The 15840-nt window shown below is 32.3% G+C and overlaps 1 protein-coding gene across 8 annotated transcripts in view; it reads left to right on the forward strand.

Annotated features, from left to right (window-relative positions):
* The window catches only part of Stxbp5l (syntaxin binding protein 5L), a 350200-nt gene that overhangs the window by 279330 nt on the left and 55030 nt on the right, over window positions 1-15840 (forward strand). For 5 of the 8 annotated variants that reach the window (XM_058583478.1, XM_058583479.1, XM_058583477.1 and 2 more), the window contains one exon: window positions 3787-3885. The exons of 2 other annotated variants lie outside the window; for them this stretch is intronic. In XM_058583478.1, the coding sequence (XP_058439461.1) occupies window positions 3787-3885 (99 nt within the window). The remainder of the gene's footprint in view (window positions 1-3786; window positions 3886-15840) is intronic. One more of the 8 variants, XM_058583480.1, reaches the window with a different exon arrangement.

A 15840-nucleotide genomic window follows, 5' to 3' on the forward strand; every position in this document is an offset into this window, starting at 1 on the left:
GTCTGAGGCACTGGGTTCAATTCTGCACACATATAAATAAATAAAATAAAGGTCCATTGACAACTAAAAAAAATTTTTTATTAGCTACACATGACATTACAATGATCTTGGCAATTCATACATTTGAATCAATTGGGGTATAATTTCTCATTTTTCTGACTGTACAGATTGCAGAATCACACTGCTCATAGAGTCACCTATATACATACAGCAATCATAATGTCTATTCTATTCTGCTGCCCTTCCTATCCCCCCTTCCCCTCCCCTCCTAAAATTTTTTTTTTAAATAAAATTTATGACAACCTGATGCAAGTGTTTCTGAATAAGAGAAGTTGGGAATTAGGGAAGCCAGAACCAATAATCATTTTAATCTCTGATTTCCATCTGGATATGAAACTCTTTTAATAACCCCAATATACTATAGGTAATATAGATTGAAGGTTTAGACCATTAATTATTCCCTTGAGGATAATGAAAGAGAACAGAAAAGAGTTGGGGGCTGAAAGAATCCAGTGAGCCAAATAGAATGCTGAATTGCTCAGCTTTCCGGTTAACATTCTAATTTCATATTATTTATTCATTTACTCAAGTATTCAACAAATAATTTTCAGTTTCTACAGTTAGACATTATGCTACCCACTAGGATAAATTAATGAAAAAAATAAACATACTTTATCACAAATGAATAGTCTATTTGCCAATATAAGCTTTGCATTAATAATTATTGAACTTGTTAATACTTTTTTAAGCTATGCAATCCTTATGAGGTCATGTTGTGCAATTTGTGTTCTATACAAACTTGCCTTCCAACATGGTGAACAGGTACCAACATTGAGCCCTATTTCTCCTTGCTGGGCACATAAATTCAATTGCTTAAAGAAAATAGCCCCTATTTTGGAGAGAGTTGAAAATTAACCTGACCTTGTGTTATCCCAGAAGGTGGGCCTTTTTTCCTAATACTTTTCCCAGAAGAACATCATTTTCTAAGCTAGCATCAGGCCCTGACATGCTACTACCTTTAACATCCATCGTCATAATTCTCAGTCTAATCTACAATAGGCTTATTTAGCTACCAAGTTCAAATGAAGGCTTGGGTAACAGAAATATTTAAATACATTAAAATATCAAAAGGTTAGCATCACAGAATACTAACAACAGAGTACCCAGCTTATGTTGTTGGGTATAGGTGAGAGCTGGATTTTTTAAAATTCTTTATTAATTTTTTATATGTTTTAATTAGTTATACATGACAGTAGAATGCATTTATGCACTTTGATATATCATACATAGGTGAGATATAATTTCTCATTTTTCTTAGTGTACATGTTGCAGAATCATATTGGTCATGTAGTCACATACATAAAGCAATAATTCTGTTTCTTTTCTATTATCTTTCTATCCCCACATCCTCTCCCCTCCCCTTCCATCACTTTCTTCTACCTAATCTAAGGTAATGCTATTCTTCTCTAGTGCCCCTTGCCTTATTAGAGAAAACATTTGGCCTTTGGGTTTGTGGGATTGGCCTATTTTGCTTAGCATGATATTCTCCAACTTCCATCCATTTACTGGCAAATGGCATAATTATACTCTTCTTTAAAGCTGAGTAATATTCCATTGAGTATATACACACACACACACACACACACACACACACACACACCACATTTTCTTTATCCATTCATCTATTGAGGGACACCTACGTTGGTTCAATAGTTTAGCTATTGTGAATTGGGTTGCTATAAACATAGATGTGGCTGAATTACTGTAGTATGCGGATTTTAAGCCCTTTGAGTATGAGTATAAACCAAGGAGTGGGATAGCTAGGTCAAATTGTAGTTCCATTTCCAGTTTTCTGAGGATCTCCATACTGCTTTCCATAGCGGTTGCACCAGTTTTCAGTTCCACCAGCAACGTATGAGTGTACCTTTTTCCCCACATTCTCACCAACATTTGTTGTTGCCTGTGTTCTTGATGATTGCCATTCTGACAGGTGTGAGATGAAGTATTTATGTAGTTTTGATTTGTATTTCTCTAATTGCTAGAGATGTTGAACACTTTTTCATATATTTGTTGATCGATTGTATTTATTCTTCTATGAAGTGTCTGTTCAGTTTCTCAGCCCATTTATTGATTGGGTTATTTGGCTTTTTTTGGTGTTAAGTTTTTTGAGTTCTTTATATATCCTAGAGATTAATGCTTTCCCAGAGGGGCATGTAGTAAAGATTTTCTCCCAATCTGTAGGCTCTCTTCTCACATTATTAATTGTTTTCTTTGCAGAGAAGAAGCTTTTTAATTTGAATCCATCCCATTTATTGATTCTTGATTTTACTTCTTGTGCTTTAGGAGGCTTGTAAAGGAAGTCAGATCCTAAGCCAACATGGTGAAGATTTGGGCCTATTTTTTCTTGTATTAGGTGCATGGTCTGTGTTCTCGTGCCTAAGTCTTTGATCTACTTTGAGTTGATTATTGTGAAGGATGAGAGACAGAGATTTAATTTCGTTTTGCTACATATGAATTTCCAGTTTTGCCAGGACCATTTGTTGAAGAGGCTATCTTTTGTCCAGTGAATATTTTTGGCACCTTTGTATGACATAACTGTATTTATGTGGGTTTCTCTATGTATCCTCTATTCTGTACCATTGGTCTATAAGTCTATGTTGGTGCCAATACCATGCTGTTTTTGTTGATATAGCTCTGTAGTATAGTTTAAGTTCTGGTATTGTGATGTATCCTGTTTCAGTTTTCTTGCTAAGGATTGCTTTAGCTATTCTGGGTCTCTTATTTTTCCAAATTTTATGATTGCTTTTCTATTTCTATGAAGAATGTCATTGGGACTTTAATAGGAATTGCATTAAATCTGTATAATGCTTTTGGTAGTACGGCTATTTTGACAATATTAATTCTGCCTATCCAGGAGCAGGGAGATCTTTCCATCTTCTGAGATTGTCTTCAATTTCTTTCTTTAGTGTTCCGTAGTTTTCATTGTGGAGTTCTTTTACCTCTTTTGTTAGATTGATTCCAGTTTTGTGTGTGTGTGTGTGTGTTTTTTTTTTTTTTTTTTTTGAGGCTACTGTGAATGTCGTAGTTTTCCTAATTTCTCTTTCAGTGGATTCATTGCTGATGTATAGGAATGTGTTTGATTTATGGGTGTTGGTTTTATATCCTGCTACTTTGCTGAATTCATTTATTAGTTGTAGAAGTTTTCTGGTGGAATTTTTTTGGATCTTCTAGATATAGAATCATGTCATCAGCATATAGTGATAGTTTGAGTTCTTCTTTACCTATTTATATCCCTTTAATTCTTTCTTTTGTCTAATTTCTCTGGCTAGAGTTTCAAATATGATGTTGAATAGAAGTGGTGGAAGAGGGCATCCTTGTCTTGTTCCAGTTTTTAGAGGAAATGCTTTCAATTTTTCTCCATGTAGAATGATGTTGGCCTTGGGTTTAGCATATATAGCTTTTACAATGTTGAAGTTTGTTCCTGCTATCCCTAGTTTTTCTAGTGTTTTGAACATGAAGGTGTGCTGTATTTTATCAAATGAAGAGCTGGATCTTAAGGCCACATTTGACTGTTCCTTCTGTGCAATTCTTTGTGTCTAACATCCACTACTTTCTCCAAAGAATTTTGTTCTTCCTTACAAACAGTCCTCTGTTGTGTTCAGTACCTGTTTGTTTTAGATAAAGGAACAAACAGAGACCTTTCCACGTAGTTACCTTTAAATTATTGATTCACATGAAATTTCACTAAGAAATTACATGCCAATAGTTTTGTGTTCCCTTCTTTAGGACTTGCTACCAGAACTCCTGAGGCAGCAGCAGGCTTTTATAGGAATGAAATACCAGCTGTGAGACAGAGGAATCAAGTACATCACTTGCCAGGTGAAGGTGAAAAATTTTTTTATGAACAAACAAAATATTTGTATCTTCACAATTTTATAAATTTTTTTATAAATTTTTAAATTTTAAATTTTTTTCTCAAGATTTTCTCATTTATTTTGCTGAAAACAAAATGTCATGGTAAATGAAGACAGAGTACCTGAAGCAGTTGTTTAAAACAGAGATGATGATTACACAATGTATAAAGTAGAAAGTACTACAACTTTTGTGAAAGGTTTTGAAATATTCCATAGGATTTTGATGGTTTTTTTTCCCACTCAAAATCTGAATGATCTCGTCAAGCCTATAAAAAAATAAGGAGGGGTAAACAGAAAATTTAGAGAAAATTAAGAGCTCAAAAATACTGAGATTTTAAAAAATTATCCATAATTCTTTATAATACAATGAAATATTTTCTATAATCAGCAACACCTGTGGTAATCATGGAAACTTCACCAAAGACTTGTCCCTTTAGAAAGTTCTAGAATCTCAATTTTATGCACAATCATTGACATTTGATGCTGTTTATTGGGACCAAACAGACACAAACACAGATGGTACAGCCTTCTTAAATTAGGCCTTCATGGAAAAATGGTGTTTCCAGATTTGCAACTTTAAGGAATTATTAATGTTGTAGAACTCAAAGTCAGGAGCCAATGAAGATAAAGATAAATGTTATTAACAATTTAATTTTCCCAGTAGTAATTTTCTTTTGTTTTTGTAATATAACACCCTGGTATACCTTTCAAAAGAAAGCTAAAGCTTAGAGATTTTAAGTGAATAGAGGTAGAATTGAAAGATAGTTATATTTGGTTATAAAACCTATTTTTTCCTGGTACTCATTCAATAAATGAGAATAAACATTATGAGAATTAAAAAAAAAACTATTCACTATGAATAACATCTGTGCCATGAGAAAGAAGTGCTGAGTCATGAAGAAACAATGTTTTAAACAAAGAAATTCATAAGAATTTTAAAAATACTTTACATGAAACATTAGCAGAAAATAGCTTACCACTTAAGTTCTAGGAAAAACTAATTTTGAAAATCATTTTTAGTTTTTTATAGTTCATATAATCAACATTTTATCACATTTTAGATTTATTAAACACTGCTTAAAAACTATAATCTATATTTATACAGTACTTTAGAACAAACAAGGTATTTTTTTATGTTTATCATCTTATTTAATCCTTACAACAACCCCAAAAGGTTGATATTGTTCTCATTTTAGGGGGTGGAAAAATTGATTAAGGGAAAATTTCTGTAATTTGCCCAAGGTTACCCTTTAATAATGACTTAGTCTGAATCCAAATATTATTCTTTAAGTTCCTCTAATTGTTTGGTCTCAAATTAATAAGCCTTGTATGTTTTTAAAAACATGGGTTGAAAAACTCATTTATCTCTGTAAGTTTATAATTGAGGATAGATATCAAATTAAACATAAAGTTTCATAATCACTGATATAATCATTGATTCATTAACACTGTCTAAATATAATTATATATTTTAAGGTAATGATAGAGTCATGAAATTAACATGTTTATGCTGGAGCAAATTCAGACGACAATATCTCTTTGCCCAGCTTTATCTTAGCCACTTTGGGAAAAATGTTTTAAAAGAGGAGGGATGCCAAAAAAATTAGAATCATGTAGCCCTTTCAGGGCTTCACCATGGCGTGTTGATCCCAAAATGCTTTATTTTTTAACTCTATTTGTTTATTTTTATTTACTTTACTTTATTTATTTACTTTTGTTTATTTTTATTTACTCTATTTGTTTATTTTTTAACTCTATTTGTTTATTTAACTTTATTTTTTAGCTCTATTTGTTTCTGACTTAAGATAGAGACAAATGAAATTCATTACTATATTCCAGCCAGTTGATTAATTAATCCATAAATAAATTCATACATAAAATGAATTTTAATCATATGTTTTAATTAAAACCTTTTAATCAAACAACTTTTAATTTTAAATTAGATTTATTTATTTTAAAGAAGATACCTAGACCATATAGGTGGTATCTTCTGTGTCATGAAGACTGTGTTACTTAGGCATGGCTTTAGCAGAAAAAAAATAACCTTAACCTGTCACCTTCTTTCTTTCTATTATTATAACTTTAGCAAATTGCTTAACCTTAAATGATTGCTAGGACCCAGAACATAGATGCTCAATAACACATGGTAGTGGTTATTATAAAAGCAGTGGTGAACACGCATGGCCTAAGGAAACTCAAGGTGAATACCCATGACCTAAAACCCATGGCTAAACAGACTTTGTTTATTCCCCTTGACCATTCTAGACTTCCAAATATTAGTTGTAACTTAGCCATAGCAAGGTAGAAATCCTTCTACTGAAGATAAAAAAATAAATTCAGTTAAGAAACAACCAATCAGCAACTTTGAATTAGAGATTTCTAATCTCTATGCTTTTTTCCATTAAACTAGTAGCCATGTTCACATTTTGAGAAAGGGTTTAACCCATTCCTAAAATTTTGATTCAGGTGTAGAACCAAGGATCTGATTAAGACCTGTTTGAAGCCAGTATGACATTCTTCTGATAAACCAAGTTGCACTCTCCATTGTCTGTGAATTAATAAGTGAGGGATTTGATACAATCAAGACACATGAAGACATCTAGGCAAAATTATGTTGTAATGTCTGAAGTTCTGTTCATATTTAGGGTATGCATAAAACCTCATCCTGGCATAGGCTGTGTAAGCCATCAAACTGTTTACCCTGCCTCCTTACTATAATTGAACCTAAATTTGTGAGGCATGAACGTAAGAATAGATATGAATAGTTTTGCAAAGATTCATAATCTGGTGGCATTGTAGATCCTGGTCTCATCTGATCTTTAGGCCTGAGTTTATAGATAATGTTAATTTGTATTTTGCTATAAGCCAGTCCTTTCCCTCATTTGCATCATCTTTTGTCTCCCATATCATCTTTTAAAATTTCTAGGTAAGTCATAAATTGCTAGATGTGATTAGGTAAGTGATTAATCCTATCTGTGGGGATGCTTTCCTTCGAATTTTTTAAAAGTCAGATATATTGAGATTCAATTTACATGGAATAAAGTTCACCTTTTTTAATGAATAATTTGATTAATTTGATTTCCCTTATCTATAATTTTATTTTTATTTTCAAAAAGTATGTCACCTTATGTTAAAATAATAATAATTTCCTAACAATGTGTCCAGAATCTAACAGGACTAGGATCATAAGAAATGAAACTGTTGTTAAGTCTAATTTGTGCTTAAAAACAACATTCACTGACCTCAGCTAGATGTTTGATACGATTTGCTGTATTATTTTCTGTGAGCCAAGACAGGCAGTTATTCAAGGTGTGAAAGATTTTAAAAAATCATCCTACATGAGATTGTTCAGTGACTTAAGGAGGCTTTTTCATTATGAATCAAATATGTGTCACTCTGGAAAATACAGTGGAATCTTAGGAAGTTCTATTGTCTAGAGCAAAAAAGTTACAGAACTATATACTTCAATTATTTTTATAACTACCATCTTCTATTCCTGGTAGATCAGAGATTATGAGGGAAATTTTTAAATTAATCAAGAAAGGAGCCAGAAAAACACATTAACTTGAGAAAATGTAATCATAAACACTCTTTAAAACCCAGAAAAGTGATATAGCTATCCTATCCATTTCTGTATCAATATCCATATTTACATCCAATTGAACAACTAAAGACAATATTGTTTGTGGAGAATGCTTCTTGTAGAAGGGTCCCAGGTAGAAGTACTATAGTTGATTAATATTCATGAAATGTTAAAATGTTAAAATGTTGCTCAAAATGTGATCTTCCAACCTTTTGATATCAGTGTAGCATGTAACACTTCTTAAAAGACAAATTTCCTCTTCAGGTGCTTGACAGTCTGGTATGTGAGAGCAGGAATCAGTTACTCTTCACTGCTCTAAAAGTTAGAACTGTGACAGATTGATAAATGGTATAGAAAAGAAGTTTGAGCAAAAATAGAAGGAAATTTTATAGCAATTTTAGTGACTCAAAATCATAATTAAAATGTTTTTATATCTTTGAAGATTTGTATAATGGAATTAGTCAAAGAGATAGAATGTCAAGACTATTGTAGGAGAAATACTTGCTTATAGGATATTGGACTACATGACCTCTAAGATTCCTTTGAGCCAGGATTCTTCAGCTCTCTTTCCTGTGCAGATTGCTAAACCAATGAGTAGTATAAGATGTTTCTATTTCTATTTTTTCTCCTTTGGCTAACATTATGAGATGAGACTGGTGTGTATGCTTTTGCTTAGATAGCAGTAACAAAATAACATTTGGAAAGCTGCATTTTCATGGGCACATTGCAACAATTTCCTTCTATTCAAACTCAATCTACTTTCCTTACCATTTGCCAATTTGTCTTAGTTCTAACATCTAGAGCAATGAAGAAAAACTAACTGATTATCACTCTCATATGCCAAATTGTAAAGTGCTCAAAGAGACTTAGTGCCACTTTCAGGCACAAATATTAATAAGTATTCTGAATACATTTCCAATATTACTTGTTCCTTACTTTCTAAATCTTGAATATATTTCCTTCCTCTGCTCAACCTTCCTTAGAATAATATTGACTACTACTTTTCAGCTTTCACTGCTCAACATTCATTCAGAAAACACTTATTGTATACCTACTCTACCAATAATTGATTAGATATGGCAAATATAGTAACTATCTTAGAAAACTCAAAATTTTGGAATTTTAATGGATAATAAAGTAAAAAGTCCAGTATAATAAAATGTATTAACATGTAATACAGGAGATGCACATCAGTTTTCACTCTCTTCATCATCATTTGTGATATAATCTTATTCATTTGTTGCAATATCTCTTTACCTATTAGATATGTCTAAAATTATATATGAAATTACATCTCACACCACATGTGAGAGAAAATATATAGATATTCACTATTTACTGTAAGAACAATTGCTTTTCTCATGTTTCTGTTGCATATTAAAATTTTACTGCTGAATGGCAATCCAACTAATATTGGAACAGTATTTGCTTCCGTGCATGTTCACTTAGTGTAATGTTCATCAAAATATTAATAATTATACAATAAACATACTATCCCCACATTCCTCTTTAATTTTATATAATTAACAACTGCCTTTTTCCTTTTTCTGTTGTTTCAGTTAAAGGATCAAGAAAGTTAAGTCTGCCAACAGATCTTAAAGCTGATCTTGGTACGGTAGGCAAAAGCCAACAATTTTAAGTTTTGTTACATTCATTTGGCTGAACATTTTACCAACCAATCCATAAATAATGCAAGTCAACTAGATGGAAGTATTTAATAGCTTTCCAAAAAGGCTTTCTTAAAAATCACCATACAGTTCTGTTGGCAGCATTCAACATTTTGTTTGTTAATAATCATTTTATAAAATTGTTTTATAAATCATTACACAATAAAATATGTAATGTTTTCTTTTTATCATGAAAATATTTTTAAAACATTCAATTGTCACCCATGTAGACCTCTTAAGATTGTAATAATGTAAATGTACATAGTTTTCTGGGGTTATTTTTTCTATTATGTATATTATATTATTTAGAATGTTATTTAACAAAAAAAAGGTTGGTATATATGGGAATGGAAATTTGCCTATTTTTTATGAAAAGTACAGAAAAATCTGTTTCATTTTTATTTTTTGTGCTGGTTACAGGCTTAAGCATTGTCTCACTCTGAAATAAACTATTAATTTTATTAAATAGGTCTTCATAAATTTTTCTTCCAGAAATTTTGTCTGCTTGTTCGAATATGAGTTTTTGTTTGTTGAAATTTCATTTAATTACCTTATTTTCATTTCCTTTACTCTGACTAAAAGACATAGCATTAAACCCTACTAATTTGGTTAAAATAACAAAAATACAGTAATTCATCTTTGTGTTATTCCTCAGAGGTTAAAAAACTTTCACATTATTTTATTTTCACAACAACTCTTTAAGATTGTTATCATTATTCCAAATCTTCTTTTTTCCCCAGAGAAGAAACTGAGGCTATGATTTTAGTAAATCATAAAGTTAATATTTGAACCATAGGACATTGGTTTTTAATGCATTAATTTTTAAATGCAAATCAGTAATATATTATTCTCCTTAGTTCAGTATTAATATTAATTAACATTAATATTGGTCACAGAACATTGTCTCCAAACTTCATGTAGAATATTCCATCTTATTGTATCTAAATGAAATAACTATTACAACTCATATAGTTGATGTCATCTAAAATCAAATTATAAATACAATTGACTCTCCATATATGAGTTACATATCCATGGATCAGCCAACAACAGTTCAAAAAAATGTTTTAATCCTGTCTGTACTGAATGTACAGATTTTCTTATCATTATTCCCTAAAGAATACAGTATACCAATAGAGTAAAAGAGATGTTTTAAAGTGTTTAGAAGAATGTACAGAGATTACATGCAAATTCACACCATTATATGGAAGGAACTTAAGCATCCAAGCATTTTGTGATCTATGGGGATCTAAGAACCAACCTGTCAAGGATACCAAGATGTAACTATAATCTTATAAGAATTTGATTAAGTGAAATAACCATAGCATTTTTAATTGCAAATCAGTAACATATTATTCTCCTTAGTTCAGTATTAATATTAATGGATTCATTATGATATTAGTATTTTACATATATAATTAATGTCAAAAGAACCAATTTTATAATTCCATTTGTTGACCTTTTTTTATGTGTCAGACACTATGTCACAGGATTTTTACATATTATCTAAGATAAAGTCTATGATATTATTCCCACTTTAAAATTTGATAAATTAATGGCACAAAAAACTCAAACGTGCCTAAGCTCACATAACTACTAGCAAAACTTGAATTTAAATCAAGTCTATATGATTACAGAGCTTGCAGTATTACATTTCTCTACCATTTTATGTAGCATGTACTGTAAAGATGTTAAAAGAAAGCCACTTAGAGAATGATAAACTTTTCTTTTTTTTATTAGATGCTCATGACAATGCAATGATCTTGACATATCATACATTTGATTCAAATGGGGTATGAATTCTCATTTTTCCACATGTACAGATTCAGGATCACATTGGTTATATGGCCATGTATATACATATAGCAATACTAGTGTCTATTTTATTCTGCTACCCTTCCTATCCCCCCTCCCCTCCCCTCCCCTCCCATCACCTCTCTCTACCCAATCTACTCTGACACATTTCTCTCTTTTTTTTCTTCCTTCCCCCTCACATCATCATACATGTATTTTGTATAACGATGAGGGTCTCCTTCCATCTTCCGTGCAATTCCCCTTCTCCCACCCATTCCCTCCCACCTTTCTTCCCTATTTAGTGGTAATCTTCTTCTCATGCTCTTCCTCCCTGCTCTATCTTGAGTCACCCCCCCTCATATCAGAGAAGACATTTGGCATTTGTTTTTTAGAAATTGGCTAACTTCACTTAGCAAAATCTGCTCTAATGTCATCCATTTCCCTGAAAATGCCATGCTCTTATTATTTTTTAGTGCTGCATAATATTCCATTGTGTATAAATGCCACATTTTTTATCCATTAATCTATTGAAGGGCATCTAGGTTGGTTCCACAGTCTAGCTATTGTGAATTGTGCTGCTATAAACATTGATGTGGCTGTGTCCCTGTAGTATGCTCTTTTTAGGTCTTTTGGGTATAGTCCAAGAAGGGGAATAGCTGGGTCAAATGGGGGTTTCATTCCCAGCTTTCCAAGGAATCTCCATTCTGCTTTCAAAATTGGCTGCACCAATTTGCAGTCCTACCAGCAATGTACAAGTGTACATTTTTCCCAATATCCTCGCCAGCACTTGTTATTGTTTGACTTCATAATGGCTGCCATTCTTACTGCAGTGAGATGATATCTTAGAGTAGTTTTAATTTGCATTTCTCTGATTGCTAGAGATGGTGAGCATTTTTTAGTGTATTTGTTGATTGATTGTATATCCTCCTCTGAGAAGTGTCTGTTCAGGTCCTTGGCCCATTTGTTGATTGGGTTATTTGTTTTTTTTTGTTGTTGTTTAACTTTTTGAGTTCTTTGTATACTCTAGAGATCAGAGCTCTATCTGAAGTGTGAGGAGTAAAAATTTGTTCCCAGGATGTTGACTCCCTATTTACCTCACATATTATTTCTCTTGCTGAGAAAAAACTTTTTAGATTGAATTCGTACCATTTGTTGATTCTTGATTTTAACTCTTGTGCTATAGGTGTCCTATTAAGGAATTTGGAGCCTGACCCCACGAGATGGAGATTAGGGCCAACTTTTTCTTCTATTAGACGCAGAGTCTGTGGTTTGATTCCTAGCTCCTTGATCCATTTTGAGTTAACTTTTGTGCATGCCGAGAGAAAGGGATTCAGTTTCATTTTGTTGCATATGCATTTCCAGTTCTCCCAGCACCATTTGTTGAAGATGCTATCCTTTCTCCATTGCATGCTTTTAGCACCTTTGTCTAATATAAGGTAGTTGTAGTTTTGTGGATTGGTCTCTCTATTCTCTCTATTCTGTACCATTGGTCTACCTGCCTGTTTTGGTACCAGTACCATGCTGATTTTGTTACTATTGCTCTGTAGTATAGTTTAAAATCTGGTATCACTATACCACCTGTTTCACTCTTGCTGCTTAGAATTGCTTTAGCTATTCTGGGTCTCTTATTTTTCCAGATGAATTTCATGATTGCTTTTTATATTTCTGCAAGGAATGCTGTTGGGATTTTGATTGGCATTGCATTAAACCTACAGAGAACTTTTGGTAATATCGCCATTTTAATGATATTAATTCTGCCTATCCATGAACAAGGTATATCTTTTCATCTTCTAAGGTCCTCTTCTATTTCTCTCTTTAGGGTTCTGTAGTTTTCATTGTATAGATCTTTCACCTCTATGTTAGGTTGATTCCCAAGGTTTTTTTTTTTTTTTTTTTTTTTGAGGATATTGTGAATGGAGTAGTTGTCCTCATTTCCGTTTCAGAGGATTTGTCACTGATATACAGAAATGCCTTTGATTTATGCGTGTTAATTTTATATCCTGCCACTTTGCTGAACTCATTTACTAGTTCTAGAAGTTTCTTGGTAGAACCTTTGGAGTCTGCAAGGTATAGGATCATTAGTGCCAATTTAAGTTCTTCTTTTCCTATCTTTATGCCTTTAATTTTTTTCATCTAATTGCTCTGGCCAGTGTTTCGAGAACTATGTGGAATAGAAGTGGTGAGAGAGGGCATCCCTGCCTTGTTCCAGATTTTAGAGGGAATGCCTTCAATTTTTCTCTGTTTAGAATGATGCTAGCCTGAGGCTTAGCATAGATAGCTTTTACAATGTTGAGGTATGTTCCTGTTATCCCTACTTTTTCTAGAGTTTTGAACATAAAGGGATGCTGTATTTTGTCTAATGCTTTTTCTGCATCTATCGAGATGATCATATGGTTCTTATATTTAAGTCTATTGATGTGGTGAATTACATTTATTGATTTCCGTATATTGAACCAGCCTTGCATCCCAGGGATGAATTCTACTTGATCATGGTACACGATCTTTTTGATTGTTTTTGTATCCGATTTGCCAGAATTTTATTGAGGATTTTTGCATCTATATTCATTAGAGATATTGGTCTGTAGTTTTCTTTATTTGAAGTGTCTTTGTCTGGTTTATCAATCAGGGTGATGTTGGCCTCGTAGAATGAATTTAGAAGTACTTCCTCTTTTTCTATTTCCTGAAATAGCTTGAAAAGTATTGGTATTAGTTCTTTTTAAAGGTTTTGTAAAACTCTGCTGTATATCCATCCAGTCCTGGGTTTTTCTTGGTTGGTAGTCTTTTGATGGCTTCTTCTATTTTCTCCATTGATATTGGCCTGTTTAAGTTGTGTATATCCTCCTGACTCAATCTGGGCAGATCATATGACTTAAGAAATTTATCGATGCCTTCATTATCTTCTGTTTTATTGGAGTATAAGGTTTCAAAATAATTTCTAATTATCTTCTGTATTTCTGTAGTGTCCATTGTGATGTTGCCTTTTTCATCCCGTAAGCTATTAATTTGAGTTTTCTCTATTCTTCTCTTCGTTAGCAAGGCTAAGGGTCTGTAGATCTTATTTATTTTTTCAAAGAACCAACTTTTAGTTTTGTCAATTTTTTCAATTGTTTCTTTTATTTCAATTTCATTGATTTCAGCTCTGATTTTAATTAGTTCTTGCCTTCTACTGCATTTGCTGTTGTTTTGCTCTTCTTTTTCTAGGGCTTTGAGATGAAGTGTGAGATCATTTATTTGTTGGTTTTTTCTTTTTTTGAGGAATGAACTCCAAGGAATGAATTTTCCTCTTAATACTGCTTTCATAGTGTCCTATAGATTCTGATATGTTGTGTCTGTGTTTTCATTTATCTCTAAGAATTTTTAAATTTCCTCCTTGATGTATTCTGTAATCCATTGTTCATTCAGTAACATATTGTTCATTCTCCAAGTGATGTAGGAGTTTTTCTTCCTTCTTTTATCATTGATTTCCAATTTCATTCCATTATGATTGTATAAGATGCATGGTATTATCTCTACTCCTTTATAATTGCTAAGAGTTGCCCTATGGCATAATATATGGTCTATTTTTGAGAAGAATCCATGTGCTGCTGAGAAAAAAGTATATCCTCTTGATGAGGTTGATATATTCTATACATGTCAGTTAAGTCTAGGTTATTAATTGTGTTATTGAGTTTTATAGTTTCTTTATTTTTACCATATGATTTATTTTTATTTTTTTTAGTCATACATAACAGCATATAGTTTCTTTATTCAACTTTTGCTTGGAAGATCTGTCCAGTGGTGAGAGAGGTGTGTTAAAGTCACCCATAATTATTGTGTTGTAGTCTATTTGTCTCTTGAACTTGAGGAGAGTTTGTTTTATGAACATAGCAGCACCATTGTTTGGGGCACATATATTGATGATTGTTATGTCTTGTTGGTGAACGGTTCCCTTTAACAGTATATAGTGTCCTTCTTTATCCCTTTTGATTAACTTAGGCTAGAAGTCAATTTTATTTGATATGAGTATGGCCATACCATCCTGCTTGAGTGATATGATCCATGTGAGTGATATGATTTTTCCAAACCTTTCACCTTCAGCCTGTGTATGTCTGTTCCTATCAGATGAGTCTCCTGAAGACAGCATATTGTTGGATCTGTTTTTTTTTATTTTTTTAATCCAGGTTACTAGCCTATATCACTTAATTGGTTGTTTAAGCCATTAACATTTAGAGTTACTATTGATATATGGTTTGTACTTTCAGTCATGTTTGTTTATTTTTGTTTTTTAATTTGGTTTGTTTTTCCTCTTTGACTAGTTTTTTCCTTTACTGAGCTACTTCCCACTGTTGATTTGGTTGTAGTTTTTCTTTTCCTCTTCGTGTAGTGTTTTGCCCAAAATGCTTTGCAGTGGTGGTTTTCTGGCTGCAAATTCTTTTAACTTTTGTTTATCATGGAAGGTTTTTATTTCATTGTCAAACCTGAAGCTTAATTTTGCTGGATACAATATTCTTGGTTGGCACCCATTATCTTTCAGCATTTGAAATATGTTGTTTCAGGATCTTCTCGCTTTCAGCATCTGTGATGAAAAATCAGCCATTAACCTAATTGGTTTACCCCTAAATGTAATATGCCTCCTTTCTCTTGTAGCTTTTAATACTCTCTGCTTGTTCTGAATGTTGGATATCTTCATAATAATGTGTCTTGGTGTGGGTCTCTTGTGGTTTTGAACATTCGGAGTCCTGTAGGCTTCTAGGTTTTGGACATCCATTTCATTTTTCATGTCTGGAAAGTTTTCTAAAATTATTTTATTTAACAGATTGCTCATTTCTTTGGTTTGGACCTCTATACCTTCCTCTATACCAATGACTTTTAAATTTGTTTTGTTTTTTTTTTTAATTTTTTT

The sequence above is a fragment of the Marmota monax genome, unplaced genomic scaffold (assembly GCF_021218885.2).
Source record: "Marmota monax isolate L192 unplaced genomic scaffold, Marmota_monax_Labrador192_F-V1.1 WCK01_AAM20220418_F8-fsc00052, whole genome shotgun sequence".
Lineage (NCBI taxonomy): Eukaryota > Metazoa > Chordata > Mammalia > Rodentia > Sciuridae > Marmota > Marmota monax.